General features: G+C 44.3%; 1 protein-coding gene across 1 annotated transcript in view; it reads right to left on the reverse strand.

Annotated features, from left to right (window-relative positions):
- APBB1IP (amyloid beta precursor protein binding family B member 1 interacting protein) overlaps positions 1 to 20873 on the reverse strand; it is a 281248-nt gene that overhangs the window by 75947 nt on the left and 184428 nt on the right. Inside the window, exons 9-10 of the mRNA XM_029588668.1 lie at positions 12286 to 12360; positions 1751 to 1894 (exon numbers count right to left, since the gene is read on the reverse strand). Coding sequence (XP_029444528.1) covers positions 1751 to 1894; positions 12286 to 12360 — 219 coding nt within the window. The remainder of the gene's footprint in view (positions 1 to 1750; positions 1895 to 12285; positions 12361 to 20873) is intronic.

Below are 20873 nucleotides of genomic sequence, written 5' to 3' on the forward strand. Positions count from 1 at the left end.
AATTTTAAAATGCAATATTACAAAGACCAGGGGCCTGGGAAGCCTATCAATGTCTCTGTATACAGCTGGTCTTTTGCTCTGGCCTAAGGCCTTCCCAGCTACCTGACTTGTGCTGCTTTTCTTTTTCATGGGGAAAGAGAGTGGTATAAAAGGCCTATGTCATCTCTAACTCTATTGAGATCAATATTCAAAGCCATTTAGATGGATAACTCACAAGTTATCCATCTAACTCCATGTTATCCATCTAATTCCAAGTTAGCCATTTAATTGTTTAGTTTTGAATATTGACCATAATTGTATTTAAGCATATAACCAGTGAGCACATTGATTCTCAAAATGTATTACATGATCAGCAGGGCCGGTTCAAGGGTATTAGGGGCCCTAGGCAAACCTTCTGCCTTGCGGCTGCCCCTTTCCCGTCCCCCCTCCCCTCCTGTTCCAGTCCCCAGCTCTGGCCCTGACATCATTCACTCAAACAGAACCCCTCTCTTATACACGCCCCCTAATGGCTGGTGCCCTAGTTGACCGCCTAGTTCGCCTTGTGGGATGCACCAGCCCTGATGATCAGAACTTGTTAAAATGCAGGGACTGACAACAATCATCCTTGCCCTATAGTACTCAGACAGAAAAGTGCAGATTGGCCACATTCCTTTGATAATAATAATACTATTAATTAGAAATTATATTCTACCTTTCATTCAAACATGGTCTTAGTTGCTTTAAAATCATAACATTTAAGAATATACAGTTAGCCATCTCTTGGGAAGAAAGTCTGGCTGCTGGTAGTGATGTCTGAGGTGGCTGCCAGCTCTCATAAAGGTAGAGAATAAAAAAAACCAAAACTAATTACCAGTGGTATCAAATTACAGTTGGGTAAACTGATGCACAAGGATATAAAGTAACCTTCCCAAGATCACACAGAATAAATGGTGGGGGAACAGGCAATACAGGCAGGAAGCATCCTGATTTATTCACTGCTTCACAGTCTCTAGATCAAATCTTTTCCACGCCTTCTTTAAAGAAAGCATGTACATGAACCACTGTTCTAATTTTCTTTTTACAAATTAAGAATATACAATATTTTTTGAACGTTGAATAGCTTTGTTAGCCTATCACCCATGGAATTATGGTGACTTTGTAGAGTGATGGAAAGGATTGTTTGTGATGCATTTCCATAAAGCTTCCAAAACACAAACTGATTAAAACTGAGGGCCTGTTTTACTAAAGGCTTTTTCTCTATTCTGTGTCTAAGGAAAAAAATGCTTAGTAAATCAGACCTTGAGTCAATATAATATGATTCCCAGTTCACTTGACAATGACAGATTTCTTCTGTTTGACTTTTTTTTTTCTTTTTTTCTAAAAGAGGGACTGTTTGCAAACTATGGACCTTATTTACCAAGTTTTATTCTGACAGACACAGAATGGGGAAAAGCCTTAGTAAATGATTCCTACGTCTTGAAACCCTAGGCAAAGTAATAGCATTTCTTTTCCCCAGGAAAATGCCAATACACAAGTTTTGGAATTCTGAATGTAAAAGAAACAGAATGTTTTTACCTATCTGCAAAACAAAATATGGAAAACCCAAAAGGATTTAAAAATGTCATAGCTCAATATTTGCACAAGTGTTGTGACTAGAGGAAAAACCCTCAGATATATGAGACACGTTCTTAAAATTCCACCCTGGGATTTTTCTTTACTTTCACCTTCACAGATTCCTTTATTGTTAAAATGTTTCCTTTGACTTTCTGACCTTAGTCTTTCCTTTGGGGACGTAATAAATTCCAGAAGCCCGGAGAAGAAAATAACGTTTTTTCCAGGACTTCTTGCCATCTTCTCTTAAATAAAGAGCTCCTTCAAGCTCCGGCACGATGATCGATGTCCCGCAGAAACTTTCCTAGTCAACAAGAATTGGATTAGACAAAACAAAAAAATGGTTACAACATGTAAAATAAATGTATTATTCTTCTCTTTAACTTTCTCTCCTCCCCCAGTCTACTGTCAGTGAGTTTATATGGCAAATGGCAGGTAAAGGTGGTGGCTTTGAGTGGAAAACTAAAGAAGTTGACGGTCAGTAAATGACTGAATTAATATATTCCGGCTGGGACCTAACCATGGGGCCAGAGAAGAGCAGGAAATGAGGAGCAAGAAGAAGGAAGAGGTGAGAACAGGAAGAGCATACGGAGGGAGGGAGAGGTGAAGGAAGAACCAGGGCGAAGATAATAGGCTGGTCTGGTGGAGAGGGGTGAGGAGGACATACAGGCTGGGGAAAAGTAAGCAATGTGGAGGGATGAAGCAGAAGTAGGTGCAGTAGGATGGACAACTTTTGAATGGTATTTAAAGTCTAGAGCCTTACTGGGTCTCTACTGAGAAGACTATCCCATCAGTGCAGGTAGAGAGGAGCATACCATCTATCCTTCCACTCCCCATGTGGATTGCTGTAGTGGTTGCTGCCATCCTCTATAAAAGGCGGAGATCCCTAAAGAGTGTGTGGACTTTTGATTAGTTTTGGAGGATGCAGGAGTATTTCTTTTTAGTTCCTGTTTCTTTTCATTCTCATTATGTTTTGAGGAACTTATATTCTATTTTTTTATTCAGTAAAGGAAGATTTCAATCTACCCTTCCTTCTATTTTGGATTTGGTGGATTGGTGTTGTACTATTAGACTATTCTGAATCTCTTTCTCTCTGAGAGATTCAATTACCCATCTGAGGTTTGGAGGGAGGCTTGGACCACTATCCAATGCTCAAGAGAAGCAGCAAAGGAGAAGAACGGCACCCCACGGGTTTAGATCCACTTACGATTTCCAAAGAATATTCAGAAAAGGAGTGGGAATGGTAACCTTCAGGTACAACAAGGGATGAAGGGAGCCAAAGGAATATGAGACTTGAATACCAAGACATCTGATCAAAGGTATTGTAAACCTGGAATTGAATGTGATCCACCAAGCAGCCAGTGTAGAGATCCCTATGGAGAAAGCTTTAAAACTGCCCCTTAAGCTGCCCCTTAAGCTGGGAGGGAATTTGGTTGGTAATTGAATAAGAGACAGCAGGGTCACAGATTTACCCTCAGTAAGTTGTGCTGCGGTCTACATGAAGAATGGACTTGTACACAGAACTACACTCCTCTTTAAAATCATTTATTAGTAAAATTATATTGATATCTCATCTTGGAATCCAGCGTGATTATTACTATTTGCTGTAGAGACTGTGAAAGAACACTCAGGGCCTAGGAGAATATTCCTCCCCTCCCTCATGGAATCCTGGAGAATCTGGAGGCCAATGGACTGTGAAGGAAATAAGGAAGCTTTTGCCCCAATGTTACTGGTATTCTAAAGAGGACTTCAGCCTAGGGGGTTACAAAAGGGACAATTTGGAGCACATATGGTGATACAGCAAGTTTTAAAGCCCCATTAAAATGGATTGAATTGGATATTTTATTTCACTTGAAAACAAAAAAACAACAAATATATTATTTTTATCATAATGAGGGACGGTTCCTCCAAAAACAGGACAGTTGGCCTCCCTATATGTCAACTTATATATTCAAATGTTTTATGAGGTTTTGAAGTATATGATTGTAAAGGAATGAATATCAAGACCCCCTTAACAGACTAGCACCAGACAATTAGCCTGGTCCACCTTAAGGCATAGCCCAGAAGGGAATCCTGTCCCAGGGCATTTCCCTGAGCAGGGGATAAAGAGATAAGGCCTTGGAGGGAACAGGGAGGCCTTGGGGTGGAGGAAGGCTGATATCCTACTGAGACTGTGAATGTTGGAAGTCTTGATCTAAGCTGCTGAGATAAGCAGGCTGTTTCTGTTATTGTTCTGTTTCACTGTAAATAAAGCATTTTCTTTGGAGAAAGGCTGGAGGACAGATTATTCTGTACTTCAGCCCCCTTTTAAAGCCCAAGACTGCTTACATGGCATCAGAAAGATCTTTAAAAATGTTCCCCAAGTTGCAGGAAAAACGTTTTTTTTTAGGATGAATTTTACAATGTTTTCCTGGTTAAGATTCCTTCAGTTTCTTACAACCTGCTTATTTATTGAATTGCAAGTCCTATATTTTTATTTTTGACATTTCCACTTTGATCTGCAGTGATGATAAACATTCCTTACAAGATACACATGCTTAAAAGTGAATCGTTAAATGTGTATATGAAATATTGGTTTTCAGAGTCTTGACTGCTAATAAAAACATATTTCTCTGTTAATTATATCCATATGATGGAAAATATTGTTTTTTTCCTTAGGTATAAAACATTTGAAATTTGCTGTCAAACTCTGCTTTCTGAGCTACCAGAGGGCTCTAGTGAATTCAGACTTATGCAAGCAGAGAGCCCTGAACTGAATCTGACACAGAACCATTAACCTTGACCCTCGGGCATTGAAAGTGATGAGGATGATGAAAGGGTTCCAGCAACTTGAAGATGACCCAGTGTCTAGAAGGCTCCATAGTGCCATGCTATAAATTCCTGGGGTCCTTAATAGTCCACAGACCCTAACCTTTGAGACTGACCTCTTGTACCTGAAAATGCCACCCCCCCTCCCCCCCCCCAAAAAAGCAAATCCCATGTGGAAGATCATGCCAAATAACTGTGAACAATTTCTTTCACTGCATGATCAAAGAACTTGATCAGGAGTAAGAGATGAATATGTTCTACGGAGATTTCAGGAAGGCTTTCAACATTGTTTCACAAGGGAGGTCTAGCTGTTGATTTCAAGATTGAAAAACAATCTGACACGAAATGGCAAGAGCCAGAATATTAAAGAGTGCAAGGAGAGCTGTCTACCAAATCCTATGATTTTCATTTCATATCTTTTAGGTAATGTAAGGGATAATTCAAATACCATGAACTGCATAGTATAAAAAGACTAAACCCATCAAAATCATTGTGTTGGATTCGTGGACCTTTGAGCCAGCTGGGACAGATGAAGACTCACCGTGAGAAGGCCCACAGTGGATGTCGAAGCTGGGAGGAGGCACTGAACAGGAGACCGGAGGGATCTTCACCACTGGAAGCCCAAGGTTGCCCCAGGAGGAGCCCGTGAGGACTATAGCCGCTTGGACTTACGTGCGGTCTTCTGTGGACCGGTACCTGAAGAGGAGTTCCAGAGGATCAAGAAGAGTAAGCTGAAGCCAGGAGGCCAAATGGAACTTCACCACTGGAAGCCCGTGGAGGAGCTCCTGAGGACCCGAGCCGCTTGGACTTAGGAGAGGCCTCCTGGAAGGAAGCCGGAGTCAGAAGCCAGTAGTCGGAAGCCAGAAGACGAAAGCAGCAACTAGTAGCTCTCAACAGAGAGTGAACCTTGTTGCAAGGCAAAGTATAGGCCTAGCTGCAGGGTTTAAATACCCCTGCAGCGTCTGACATCATCCGAGGGCTGTCCTACTTCTTCCCGCACTGGCTCCTTTAAATCTTGAGCCCCCGTGCATGCGTGCGCCTAGGGGGCGGGGCCAGGCACGTCAGATCGGCGGTGTCTCCCTTGCAGAGGGAGCGCCGTGGCAGAGGCCAGGATCCGGTCTAGTTGAGCGGGGAGGTGCTTCAGCGGCCCGGGCTGGCCCAAGGTGAGTGGAGGGACTGGGGCATGGCCCGGGACCGTAACAGTACTCCCCTCCTATGCCCCCTTCCTGGGGGCCTGGGCTTTGCAGGATGATCCAAGTGGAACTGGGGGAGAAGACCCTTGTACAGGAAGTTAGAGGATAGTTCCCACGTATTCTCCTCAGGACCGTAGCCCTCCCAGGAAAGGAGGTACTTCCATCTGCGATGGTGGAACCGGACATCCTCCTGTGCCCCAAAAGCAGCAGGTTCAGGGATCTTGTTATGGAAGATGGACAAGATCAACGGCTTGAGCAATGAAACGTGAAAAACGTTATGAACCCTGAGCGTAGAGGGAAGGTGGAGTTGGTAGGAGACAGCACCCACTTGTTCTGTGACTGGAAACGGGCCAATGTACTTCAGAGCCAAGTGCATAGAAGGAACCCGCAGGTGAAGGTGTTTGGTACATAACCATACCTTGTCCCTGGGACGGAACGCTGGAGCTGGACATTGCAGATGGTCCGCGTACCTCTTTGACGTGACTGCCGTGCGTTGAAGTTTCTCCCGGGTAGAGCCCCAGAGGCTGGGTAGCTGTTGAGCTGTGAGTTGCATGGCTGGTGACGGAACAACCAATGGCAAAGGCAAAGGAGGTCGGAGATGTCGTCCATAGACAACCTGGAAGGGAGGCCTACCGGTGGCCGAATGCCTATGGTGGTTGTAGGAGAATTCTGCCCACGGAAGTAAAGCCACCCAATCATCTTGTAGGTCTCCCACGAAGGGTCGGAGGAAGGCTTTCAAAGTCCAGTTTGTGAGCTCCACTTGGCCATTGCCTTGGGGATGAAAGGTGGTCGTGTAGTCCAACTGGATCCCACATTTTTTGTAGAGTGCTCTCCAATATTTAGCCATGAACTGTGAGCCCCGGTTGGAGGCAATATGGAGAGGAAGTCCGTGTAGATGAAAGATGTGCTGGGTGAAAAGGCTAGCGAGCTCAGGTGCCATTGGTAACTTAGTGAGGGGGACGAAGTGGGCCATCTTCGAAAACCTGTCGATCGTGACCCATATTACGGTTTTCCCTTCTGAAGGTGGCAAGTCCACGATGAAGTCGATGGACAAATGGGTCCAAGGCTCGGTGGGGATAGGTAATGGTTGAAGGAGCCCCCATGGGCGAGCAGTCGGTGTCTTTTGTCAAGCACAGGTTGGGCAGGAGCTGACGTAGAGACGAACATCTCTCCTTACCTGAGGCCACCAGTAATATTCGGTCAGCAGATCCAAAGTCCGAGCGACCCCCGAATGCCCTGCGGTCAAGGAGTCATGAGCCCAAGACAACACCTTCTTGCGCAGGCGAACGGGTACGACCATCTTACCCATAGGAACCACCTCCGAAGCTGCAAGAAGGACTTTGGCTGGATCAAGGATATAATGAGGCGGATCTGGGTTATCCTCTGTTTCAGCCATGCATGAGAGGGCATCCGCTCTAATGTTCTTGGAGGCTGGCCTGCACCGGAGGAGGAAATTGAACCAGCTAAAGAAGAGTGAACAACGGGCTAGTTGAGAATTAAGGCGTTGGGCTCGGCACAAGGATTCCAGATTCTTGTAATCTGTATAGACGATCATGGGGTATTGGGCCCCCTCCAGTCATTGTCACCACTCCTCCAGCGCGAGCTTAATGGCCAGGAGCTCCTTATCGCCGATACTATAATTTCTCTCCACCGGAGAGAATTTTCGGGAATAATAGGAACATGGTAGGGATTTGCCTTTCGTGGATAACTGGCTCAGGACAGCCCCTACTGCCATATCAGATGCGTCTACTTCCACGATGAACTGACGCTGCGGATTTGATGGTGGAGACAGACATCAAGGAGGAAGGCTTCCTTCAGCTTCTGGAAAGCATCTATTGCCGTCTGGGACCAATTCTTTGCTTCGGCACCCTTCCTGGTAAGGGCCGTAAGTGGTGCTACCATCCAGGAGTAATGGGGTATGAACTGGCGATAGAAATTGGCAAAGCCCAGGAAGCTTTGTAGGGCCTTGACCCCTACTGGCTGTGGCCAATCCCGAATGGCCGCCACTTTATCAGGATCCATATGGAAACCCATGGATGAAACTATATATCTGAGGAATGGCAAGGATTCCTGCTCGAACTGGCACTTCTCTAACTTGGCAAAGAGACCATTGTCCCGAAGTTTCTGTAGTATTGCCGCACTTGTACTCAGTGCGTGGGCAAATCCTTAGAGTATATCAAGTTCGCTCAAGCATACCGTTGAAGGAGCCTCAACAACCAGCACTGACTCATCTCACCTCTCCGGTATTACCCTCCATCCCTGTTCTCCACTACCTCCCTCCCACCCCTTTCTAGTCCCTGCCCTCCCATTGCCCCCATCGGTTGCCTCCTCTGCTCCTTCCACAAAGGAACTCTTATGCTAGACACTGCTTATTTAATTACCTGCTAAGTTCAACACTTCCATGTTAACCAAATATGTTTTGCTATCTGAGTTATTGCTCTTGTTTAAACTACTTCTTCTCTTCTAATGACCATGTTTTACACTCCCTGTTTATTGTAACTTTGTCTTTCTCTATCCGTGTTAATTGGTTTTTCCCACAGTTTATTGTAAACCGGTACGATAAGACTTGTCTTGAGCATCGGTATATTAAAAGAAGTTAAATAAATAAATATCAACACGTCGTTGAGGTACACTATAACCGAGGTATGCAACATATCCCTCAAGACCTCATTCATGAGGTTTTGAAAGACCACAGGGGCATTGCACAAGCCAAAGGGCATGACTAAATATTCGTAGTGCCCGTCTAGTATTGAAGGTGGTCTTCCATTCGTCACCGGGTCGTATCCATACCAAATTGTAGGCACCCCGGAGGTCCAACTTGGTAAAGACCTTCGCTCCTTGCTGCCGGTCTAGTAACTCTGGAATCAGAGGCAAAGGGTACCTATCCAATCGCGTGATGGCGTTGAGACTGCGGTAATCGATGCAGGATCGCAGTGACCCATCCTTCTTGGCCACAAAGAAGAACCCGGCCCTGGCAGGGGAGTTAGAGGGCTGAATTAAACCTCTGTCCAAATTCTCTTGAATATATGAAGACATGGCCCGAGTTTCCGGAAGTGACCATGGGTAAACCTGCCCCCTAGGAGGCGTAGTGCCTGGGACCAGGTTAATGGCACAGTCAAAGGGCCAGTGTTCCAGGAGAAGTTCAGCCTTCTCCTTTGAGAAGACATCTTCAAAGTCTTGGTACTGTGGCAGGAGAGCCATGGGTGTGGTCAAGAGAGGCACACTGGGATGAGGAATATGCATCAGGCAGGATTCAAAACAAGATGGGCCCCAAGCTACGATCTGAAGGGTATCCCATTGTATGACTGGGGAATGTTTCTGTAGCCAGGGTAAGCCCAAGATGATGGGGTGCACGGATTTCTCCAGGATAAGAAAGGAGATCTCTTCCACATGCAGGAGGCCAGTATGAATGACCAAGAGCTTGGTGCAGGTAGTGATGCTCCCCGGCAGGAGAGTACTGTGAATCAAAGATACCCGGATCGGAGGAATTCGGGGTTGCCAGATATAATGCAACTGCTGGACAAGGTCTGCAAGAATGAAATTCCCTTCGGCTCCGGAGTCAACCAAAACCAGCATATCAAACGTACCCCCAGGGTAGACAAGGGTAACCGGTACAGTACATGAGGAGGCGGAACATGTATTACCTAGGGTCAGCTCCCCATTGATCCCTAGGTTCTGGCGTTTCCTGGCCGCTCACCATATTGGGCTAGGAAGTGCCCCTTGCCACCACAATATAGGCACAGACCTTGAGCGTGGCATCGTCTCCTCTCTTCCTGCGAGATGGGACCTCGACCTAACTGCATAGGCTCTACATCTTGGCTTCCGGGAGAGGCAGAGGAGGAGGGGACCGGTCGGGGAAATGTATGCCCAGAGTTACTGGGTTTATGACCAGACCTCCCTTCCCGAAAATGGCGTTGGATACGGCAGTCCACCGTCTAGCCAGATCAATCAGGCTGTTCAGGTCATCTGGGAGATCTCTTGCCACTAGCTCGTCTTGGAGTCTTGAAGAGATACCTTCCAAGAATATACCGTAGAGGCTGTCATCCCCCCAGTCAAGCTTGGCTGCAAGGGTACAGAATTCCACCACATACTCGGCAAGGGACTGGTTGCCTTGGCGTAGCTGAAATACCTCAGAGGCGGCAGTGGGCCTGTGAGAGAGCTCATCGAAGATATGTCGGAAGGCAGAGACAAACTGTTACAGATTTCCTAGAAGGGGATCTTTACGCTCTCATAGCGGAGAAGCCCAGGCCAGGGGCTTCCCGTCCAACAAGGAAATAATGTAACTGGTCTTAATCTGATCCGTCGAAAACTGGGAAGGCAGCAAATTGAATCAGATGAAACACTGATTGAGGAATCCGCGGCAGTACTTCGCTTATCCGAATACCGTGAGGGTGCCGGCAGCTGTGTGGACGTCGTGGGTCCAGGGTCGGCCATGGCAACTGGCACAGGAGGTACCAGTTCAGGTGTACCATCAATCCAATTGGCCAATCTCTCTACGGTCTGCATCAGGGCATCTAGACAGATTTGCTGTTGCTGCAGATGTTGGGCAATTCCGGGGATGGCCTTTAAGCCAGCCATGTCCGCCGGGTCGATGGATTTGTGGACCCTTGAGCCGGCTGGGACAGATGAAGATTCACCATGAGAAGGCCCACAGTGGATATCGAAGCCGGGCGGCGGCACTGAACAGGAGACTGGAGGGATCTTCACCACTGGAAGCCCGAGGTCCCCTCAGGAGGAGCCCATGAGGACCCGAGCCGCTTGGACTTACATGTGGTCTCCTGTGGACCAGTGTCTGAAGGAGTTCCAGAGGATCAAGAAGAGTAGAACTGAAGCCAGGAGGCCAACTGGAACTTCACCACTGGAAGCCCGCAGTCCCCCCGAGAGGAGCTCATGAGGACCTGAGCTGCTTGGACTTAGGAGGCCTCCTGGAAGAAAGCCAGAGTCAGAAACCAGTAGTCGGAAGCCAGAGTCAGAAGCCAGTAGTCGGAAGCCAGAAGACGAAAGCAGCAACTAGTAGCTCTCAACAGAGAGTGTACCTTGTTGCAAGGCAAAGTATAGGTCTAGCTGCAGGGTTTAAATACCTCTTTAAATCTTGAGCCCCTCCGTGTGCGTGCGCCTAGGGGGCGGGGCCAGGCACGTCGGATCGGCGGCGTCTCCCTCACGGAGGGAGCGCCGCGGCAGAGGCTAGGATCGGGCCTAGTTGAGCGGGGAGGTGCTTCAGCAGCCCAGGCTGGCCCGAGGTGAGTGGAGGGACCAGGGCATAGCCCGGGACCGTAACACATTGAAGCAGGACACAATGTATTTTACTACATATCAAGAGCTTCATACGCATGCCAGATATAATGACTTCTGACCATTCTACTTTCTTCAAGTGCTCTATTCTTGTCAGGTTCAGTAAATTACCCACTGAGTATTATGTAGCTTCTTGGAACTAAACATTGATGCTTTTTCTTGGCTATAAAGAAGGCAATCCATTAAATAGTCCTCAGAGTTGCAAACTATGGGGTAGATTTTCAAACCCCTGTGTGCGTAAATCCCGGGATGCATGTAAGTCCCGGGGCTTTAAAAAGGGGCAGTCTGGGGGGGGGGGGGGGGCTAGAGGTGTCTGGCACAGAGGTAAATGGCCACTGTGCCGGGGGATTGCGTGCCGGCAGGGTGCAGGCTTGCACAACTTCCTCCTGCTCCTTGGCAGAAGCAAAAGGTAAAATTAGGGGTTATTAGGATAGGGGGAGGGCAGGATAGGGGAAGGGAGGTTAGGCTAGGGGGTTGGAAAGTTCCCTCCCAGTCCGCTCCTTAATTGGAGCATGCGCATGTTATAAAATCACACGTCCATGCCAGGTAATGTGCGCACATGGACGCGCGCGCGTAAGTTTTGGAAATCAACCCCTATATGAGGGAATTTAACGTACATACTTTATCTAAATTTTCAAGTACTTGCCCTTTGAAAATTTACACAAATTCTGCATGTTATGGCTGCCTGTATACTTTGCACTTGTTCTTTTTTGTGGATGGGTAAGAGGGGGAAAAGAGCACACACACTTTTGAAAATACGTACGTGCATGACCTAAACACACCCAAAGGAAAGCCCCTTTTAATGCGGATAAAAGTATGCACACTATGACCTCCTCGCAAATCTCTAGCTGCTGTAATGGAGGGAAATTTTCAGTCAGGCCAATTTGCCTCGGTTAATTGCTATTTATCCACTTAAATGGGTTTGAAATTTGCCCTCAGAAAGGTTATGATGGAAAGAAATTGTTGTGGTCATTCTTGAGTCTTCTTGAAGCCCCGGGTATCCTAGCATAGACTTTACTTTATCCACTTTTTGCAAGTCATGCATCTGGGCATGCAGGGAGCATGAAAACCAGATTATGCAGTGGTTTCCCTCTGTAGAAAAGAGGGAACACAATTGGAGCGGACACGTCATAAGGTGCTGCCATTCGGAGGCCTCAGCTACTGAACCTGGCCTTCCACTGCCCGTTTCATGTCTCGCTGCTCAGGAATGTGCCATCTCTTAATTATCGCTAGTTTTAAGGCATTCGCTACTTGCCATTGTCCAATTTTTGTTGTTTATTAAAGTGTCAGCAGAATAAAAAAATACCTACACTTTACAGGCTGATCAAGAAGCAAGAAGTTTATGTCCAGTCACTAGCCCTGGCCAGTCAAGGTCAGCTTTATCACCAATGCTGGGCTTTACCTCCAGTAAGGATTCTTTGTTCTTCTCATTCATTTCCTTGCCTGCGTCCTTTCCTTTGTATGCAAGATAGAAGTTCTGATTGGAAAAAAAAAAAAGGCATCAAGAATAAATAAAAATTAACAGATTGCTAGAAACAATGTTCAAATAATTGAAAGTGGTTAAATATCACATGCCAAGTGTTAGAGTTCTGATCTTCAAATCTCCTCTGGGGCTGACATTTATTAAAAGTGCATCCGGGTAGGCTTATGTCCCATGGCAATCTCATACTTATTTGCTACAGCTGATTATAAACATTGTGATTATTCAGTGGGTTGGTATTTAAATGAAGGAAAACAGCAGAAAAGGTTAACGTTAAGAATGCAGAATGATGGATGTTAATACTTAGCAATGTAGAATATTTTGTTTTTCTTGCAGTATGCTGTGAATGCATTTCAAATTATATTTAAAAGCAAATGTTTTATTACCCTTGTCCTTGCATCCAAAAGCATTTTGAATTGTATTATAGAACTTCATTAGATTGTGAATGCTTTATTTTTACTATTTGGCCATTTGTAAACTAGGCTGCATTTTACTTACCAGTCCCAGTAAATCTTGATAATGGAAACAATAGCAGCACTATGAAGGCGGGAAATATATGTTATTTGCTGTAAACTTGGCTAATAAAATCTTACTGTTCTCTACAAAAAAAAAAAAAATGTAAAATTGTAATGTTGTAGTTTTCCTGAGAGAGAGAAATGGAGGTGTTGTTGATAACTCTGGTATCTGTGTGTGAAAACTCTTATTATTGCTAAGAAAATGTATTATGCTACCAGGTCAAATCACACTAGTCAGCAAAAGGTAAACTTTTCAGGGGTTTTCTAGCTTGATCATTTCAACAAAATTCTACAGAAAAGCCCTGTGCTGCACTTAAATAAGGAAATATTGATGCCAATAAAGGAGGAAAGGATGCTTGTAAAAATGAAAGTATTGAGGAGGAACAAAATTACACATAACAACGAAAACCTCTGACTTCTGATAATACTTTTTCATGACTTCTTCTGTTGCATTTCCATCAATATACTTAATGAGTAGAAGGTGCAAACAGTGATGATTTAACGTAAGTGTGCTTGATTATCTTTATAAAAAAAATACATGCATGAGTCTTTCTCTAATAAAACTGAAATTTAGACAGCATTATTGAGAGTTTAAACTTACATTTTGAAGAATAAATTATGGATGTAAATGAGGAGAATGGGTGGAAAGAGAAGGCAGTTTTTTCTCTTCTCTTGAAGGAACACATTTAGGAGGTAGGAAGTGCAAGAAGTTGGACCCATTAAAAACAGTTGTTTTCTGTACATCACTGCCAAACCCAAACCTGTCTAAGTTCATATAAAATTGACAGGTACAATAATTTTGAGAATGGCAAGAGTTCATTCCATGCTAGCAAGAGCTCTGTTGATGTGGAAAAGAATTTTGTAGTTTATTCTCTGTAACCTGGATAATAATCATTCCGTCTGTTACTATTACATATTTAAATGGGATCTTTATCCAAAGCACCATACAAAACAAAAAAAGCATTTATCCATGAGAAGATGAACTGAGACTAGAAAGGAAACAAAGTTGGAGATAAGGAAGAAAGCTACAAAGTACCCTGGGAGAAAGACAGAAGAGGGAAAGCTAAAAGGTTGAGGAGAAAAGGTGAAGCATATTTTGGTTTTTGAAAATACTGATGGATAGGTGTATGTTGCCAGACATCTGTTCCAAGAGCATGAAACTGCCAGAGGCTGAAGAACAAGATCAGTTGTGATGGGTAGAAAGACAAACAGGAGAAGCCAAAAGGATCAGCAGTCGCCATAGGAAGAATAAATGAATCAGGGGCTGAAAGAGATTTAGGAAGTGATTGGTGGTGGGGGCTGCAGGGTGGGAGGAAGAAGGCAGTCAAGAAGCTTTCCGGTCATGGTATTGTTAATGATAATGTCATAACAGCATGATATGTCTTGGAAATGTTCAGAAGAAAAGCATTAGAGAAGAGAATGATGGGAAATGAGGTCTTAAGATGAATTTTGTTTAAGCAGTGGCACCTTACAACCCAGAAGGGTCAGTATGAGGAGCAGAAACCCAGGATCGAGCGACGATGATAGACTGGGCTGGGGGGTGTGAGACCAAGGAGGTTTAGACAATCAACTGTCAGAAAATTGCCCTCCATCTATGCAGATACCAGTACATACAATACATGAGTCCCATCTAAAGGAGGCACTCCCAGGGATGCGTGTGGGGCAGGGGAGAAAAATAGCATGCACTGTATTTTCAAACCTACATATGTTATTTTCCACAGAAAAAGCAGGTACAAATGTCTGCTGGAACATTGCACCTATGGCAAATTTCAAAGCAAATATGCACTTGTTTTTAACTTTGGACATTGAGTCAAAGTCCACAAGGTACCCATGGACTGGGTGCCAAACTGCACAGTTTGAAAGTTGCTCCTTAACTGTTCTTAGTCTGTGTTCAATGTCCTACAGGGTCTTTCCTGTGATGGATCCAACAAGTAGCAAGACAAGTGTTGCCCTGTGTAGGTGAAGACATTGCACTATAATCCTGGCTAAGGCTGCAGCAGATGAGCAGTGAGTACTTCACTAAAGATATAGAGTTTGAACTAGGAAGGATTGTGAGAAAGTAGCCTCTTTTCACCAAAACTTTAATGCTCCTGTCCAACCTTTCCATCTCGGATGAATGGCCTCTGACACAGATGCTCCTGTGCGACATTTATTTATTAGTTTGTCAGCCGCTCAGAACAATGGATAAAGCGGCCTATAAATACTTTAATATATATAAGTAAATACAATAATAACATATTTATAGGCCGCAATATCCAGTGTTCTAAATAGCTTTACAATAAAACATACAATTAACAAAGAACTATACTCAAAACAGAGATGAACCTGCAGAGGCTGGTAAACACTGTCACAAACATATTTGAATTATGAAATTACTATGCTCAAGATGGTTGAGCTTGTTCATGGTTGCCGAACGACGCTTAGATGGCAATTCATATTAGAGTCTGAAAGCTTATTTACAAGAATGTGTCTTCCGCTGTTTCCTGAAAGTGGATGAAGTGGATGAGATTGAATGACTGGGAGTCAGTTTGGTGGTTGGGCACCCATTGATGCCTGAAGACTATGATTGTAGTGCTTTAGGCTGGCAACAGAGCTTTAAAGGCATTCAGAGGTTTGAATCAGTACAGCAGTTTGGGTTTGGATGACTTCTTTCAGGTCTACAATACTTTGCAGAACTCTTTCTGTATAGTATTGAAGCCCTTATAGATGGATTGCTAAATCAAAATTACAGGGCCCTTGTAAAGCGATGCTTGGATGCCGGAGCCCTCCTAACTCTGGACTTGCAACATCTGATCCGAGTCCTCTTCCTGCAGACTTTCCCATTTGGTTGTTGTCTCAGGGAACAGGTCAGTCATCCTGAGCTTGCGTGGGAAAGAATCCAGCATGATGCTATCACCCTCCTGCACCAATTCGTATCATGTTAAAGCAGCTGCGGGCTCGATGAGCACGGGTCCTTTGTATGCAGCATTTGGAGGGATCTGTGTGCAGTGCGAATTAGAACCCGCTCTATTATTTTTCCAGTGGTGATGGTGGGAATTTTTGTAGATAGTGTTTGCATTTTCTGCACCTCCCCAGATTTTGTGCCATCCTCTTTCTGGGATGGATCCCAGTGCTATAGATAACCACTGAGCATGTGCAGTAGTCAGAGGGATAAGAGAAAGCCAGAGGGTTGGTGGCAGAGATATTGAAAAGGAAGGAGAAAGTCTATGGGTTAGGAGATCATCCCTGGATCTCACAACTAGAGGAGGGTTTTTGTAGAAAAAGACTTGGGTAGATCCTCAAGGCCTAATCAAGCGAAGAAGCTTTGGAGATTAAGAGATTTTGAGAGAGGAGTTTTTTGGATCGACTCCTGAGGAAAGGACTGGATCCATGTGTTTGCGCCCAGCAAACAGCAAAGTGGGAGACAGTTTGAAGTTTTGAAGATATTATAGTTTTTCTGGAGTTCTGGTCAATTTTCTCAGTGGAAAAGGGTAAACAGTGGAGTGCCTCAGGGATCTGTACTTGGACCGGTGCTTTTCAATATACTTATAAATGATCTGGAAAGGAACACGACGAGTGAGGTTATCAAATTTGCGGATGATACAAAATTATTCAGAGTAGTTAAATCACAAGCGGGTTGTGATACATTCAGGAAGACCTTGCAAGACTGGAAGATTGGGCATCCAAATGGCAGATGAAATTTAATGTGGACAAGTGCAAGGTGTTGCATATAGGGAAAAATAACCCTTGCTGTAGTTACACGATGTTAGGTTCCATCTTAGGAGCTACCACCCAGGAAAGAGATCTAGGCATCATAGTGGATAATACTTTAAAACTTCGGCTCAGTGTGCTGCAGCAGTCAAAAAAGCAAACAGAATGTTAGGAATTATTAGGAAGGGAATGGTTAATAAAACAGAAAATGTCATAATGCCTCTGTTTCGCTCCATGGTGAGACCGCACCTTGAATACTGTGTACAATTCTGGTTGCCGCATCTAAAAAAAGATATAGTTGCGATGGAGAAGTACAGAAAAGGGCAACAAAATGATAAAGGGGATGGAACAGCTCCCCTATGAGGAAAGGCTGAAGAGGTTAGGGCTGTTCAGCTTGGAGAAGAGACGGCTGAGGGGGGATTTGATAGATGCCTTTAAGATCATGAGAGGTCTTGAACGAGTAGATGTGAATCGGTTATTTACACTTTCGAATAATAGAAGGACTAGGGGCATTCAATGAAGTTAGCAAGTAGCACATCTAAGACTAATCGGAGAAAATTCTTTTTCACTCAACACACAATAAAGCTCTGGAATTTGTTGCCAGAGGATGTGATTAGTGCAGTTAGTGTAGCTGGGTTCAAAAAAGGTTTGGATAAGTTCTTGAAGGAGAAGTCCATTAACTGCTATTAATCAAGTTTACTTAGGGAATAACTACTGCTATTAATTGCATCAGTAGCATGGTGTTTGGGTAAGTGCCAGGTTCTTGTGGCCTGGTTTAGCCTCTGTTAGAAACAGGATGCTGGGCTTGATGGACCCTTGGTCTGACCCAGCATGGCAATATCTTATGTTCTTATAGATGCCCCAGTAATAAGCACGGCAAGGCGCATGCACCACTAGTGTGTCCTGCTGGAGCATATCACCACGCTCAAAAAAGTTCTACGCACAAAAGTCATGCCTAGAACAGTGTGCAGAGCCAACGCACTGTGCACACTGACATTCTGTAGAGGGCAGAAAGCATGGACAAGCACGCAAAAACGCTGCCACAGCCTACCACACAGCATGCCGAGAAAAGCCTACCGTGGGGCCTAGCCCACCTGAGCCGCTCAACCTATCAGGCTGCCCAGTTCCCCTAACCCCAACGGGAGCAGGAACAATGTCGGAACTGCGCACCAAGCACGGAGACTGAAGGAAGGCCTAAAAACCCTCTAACTGTCTCTGTAGGTAAAGTTCTTTTTCTTCTTCTTTTTTTTTTTTTTAATTGACTGGAGCTCAGCACTTACCGCCTGAGCACAGAGACAGTCTCCGGCTGCGGTGGGAGAGGGCATCTGCTGTCACCGCTGCACTCAGCCTTCTGCACCCGCTGCCTTTCAGCTGTACAAGCAGCTAAGTCCATGCCAGGAACCGGCTACCGGACCAAGGCACACCTCTGAGGGACCATGGAAATTGTCTCAGGAATTCTCAACTGGGGGAGGGACCTTTAGGTATCACTGCAGGAGAGCGGGGCTTTCTTTTCCTGAATTTTGAATTTCTCATTTCTCCTTCCAAAATCTCGAAGCAATCCTCATAGGGAGATGCACGTCCATCATCTGCTGGAGATGGAGAACACTGGCAGGCTGGGGACACTGTGACTTCAGCCTGCTCTGTCTCCATCTGCTGGCAGGGGAGCATAAAGCCACTGGTCCTGAGTCCATCTGTCTACACGCTAGGAAATGTCAAGCTTGTTTCTTCTACAAAGAAGTGCCTTCAGGTTGGGATATCTGAGCCGTGAGTACCAATCTGTGAGAGATTCAAGAGACTGTGGAAGAGGCTTTGGAGAATTGTCACCCTTCCTGCCGGAAAACCCCAGAACCCCAGTGGTATACTGTGGAGTTTTAGACTATGATGCAGAGAGGTGACATTCGGGAGAGGCAGTGCCCCCTCCCCCCCCACCAGGGACTGTTGTGTGCCCCTATATTCTGGGAGTCAATCGAAGAGGAAGTTACAGAAGCATTGAAAAGGTCAAACAGGGCAATTGCCAGAACTTCCCTAAGCTCCCTTAAGACCCTCAGATATATCCCACCCGACTCCATTGTTTTGTCTACTTTTAGCTTTAGAGTTCCTTCATTACTCAGTCTTCTGAAAATTGAAAATTGAATGAGGTCTACATCTCTTAGATTTCTATTTGTGGTAGTATCTGTGGTCCACGTCTTTCAATAACAACTTGGACAGCTGCTTCTATTTGCCACTAATTAGATTTACTTAGGTTAATTTTCCTGGAAATAGACAATTTGTGTCAAGCCCTTCTAGGTTCTGTAGCAGAAGTGAGAATATATGGGGAGAAAAAAAGCTGTATAAATTTTTGCAGAAACAGCAGTTTAGAGAACTCTCTGGTATCTTATTACAGAGCCTTGTGGTCAGTAAAGTGGAATATTATCTGTAAAAAATAATCAGAGTTTGGAAATGCAGACAGGCTGAGGAAGTGCTGTTTTGTCTGGTACCAGTTAGTGTAAAATAGACCACCATGAAGAAACAATTGAAGATATTATCCTCACACTGTTTCTAAAAAACACATTGTAAGCAGCAAAATCTACGCACTCCCAGTACAGCTTTGCCCAGACATAATGAGCAACAAATGCAGTCCACGTCCGGGAAAAGACTATGTATTCATAAACATTCTGCAGCACACCAGAGATGTCCTGGGGAATAGTGCAATATCAACACTTACTAAAAATGTGCATACCTAGCACAATTGATTAAAATGGGATCCCAACATGTTTTATAATTATAACACTTCCTAAACCACCCGTGAGATATGGGAGCCATTCTTGATGGCAAGCACTCAGCATGGATTCATCTGAAAGACGACAGCAGAGAAGGGATAATGTTGGTAATAATAATAACTATGAATGTGATCATCATCATTATTATTACTAGTAGTATTAATAATACCAACCAATTATAACATGGTAACATAGTAATGATGGCAGAAAAGGACCATAAGGTTCATCCAGTATGCCCAGCAAGCTTCTTATGGTAGTATCTGCCACTCCGTGAAGGATACTCACATGTTTCTCTTAAAGGTAGTAACTCCTGCTCCATGCAGTTACCCCCAAGCCTTATGATAAGGGTAGTAATATTTACATTCAAAATCAAGCAAACCTATAACAAATTAGTGTTAGCAACATGTAAAAGGGATGTCGAGCCTTCTTGATAACTCACACAATGCTGCTTGACATTCTTAGCTTTGGGACTTGGCCATACATAGAAGCTGTCAAACCTAGCTACCAGTGAAGTAACTTGCCCATCACAAGGCAATCAGGGATAGCACAGGAGCCAGAATCTGCCCTGTATATTCCCAGTCCTGTGCTTTAACCACAAGACTCCATTTCTTTCTCAGATGGTTTAAAATATGGGAATTTATAAAAAATGAACTGTAGTACAGTGGTTAGAGTATGGAAATGAAAGAGGGGACAGGATTTAAACTGGGTTATAATGCTGACCCTCTCTAATGACCTTCTCTGTGCCCTCGTTCAAGTCCTATTATTTTTCTAGCCTTCAGGCATTCTAATTAACTTACTCAAGTAACACTTTTAATATTGTTCCTTCCTTGCGCATTCTACTTCAAAATATGCCATGCCCTACAGAAGTGTCAAACAAGCAGCATGACTATTCTCTCCCAGAGGCAACTGCATGCATGTTTATTTATTTGTATGGCTATAAAGACATTCAATGATCATTTACTGCATTATTATATTATTGTTAGTGATCACTGATAATTTCTAATACGCAATATACTGTTAAGCAATGCACTGTACCTTTATTTTTAACATTACGTTCCAGCCCAATAGATTTGTCTTAGCTTTGTCGCAGACAGGCTTTGACAGCTTACCTGGAAGCCTTTGGGTTTAATTGCCCTTTCTGTAACTTACTTATAAAAAACATTTATCAGACTTCCAATTTAAAGCCAGGCCGTAATTTTACTGTTTATTCTGCGATGCTGTTCAAACATTAGATGGAAGCAGAGTATTTGCTTTCTTTCTATTCCTGTTTCTGCTTCAGCTGCTTTCCAGATGAGGATGAAAGCAGCAGACCCTGTCCCAGATTACATTTTTCACCAGCGTGCTCGTACTTGCTGAATACAAGTTACCATGACAGAACATCTTTCTACTCTATTGTGGCATTTCTAAGGATATGGAGCAGTAAAACTTCTTTAGCTGATTTCTTTTTTTTTTTGTTCCAAAGTTTTCCATTCTTTCCTCTTGGAATGTTCCAAACAGACTTATCAATGGGTAAAACAGAACCAGGACCTTTTTTTTTTAGAGGGTA

The sequence above is a fragment of the Rhinatrema bivittatum genome, chromosome 2 (assembly GCF_901001135.1).
Source record: "Rhinatrema bivittatum chromosome 2, aRhiBiv1.1, whole genome shotgun sequence".
In the NCBI taxonomy this organism is placed as follows: Eukaryota; Metazoa; Chordata; class Amphibia; order Gymnophiona; family Rhinatrematidae; genus Rhinatrema; species Rhinatrema bivittatum.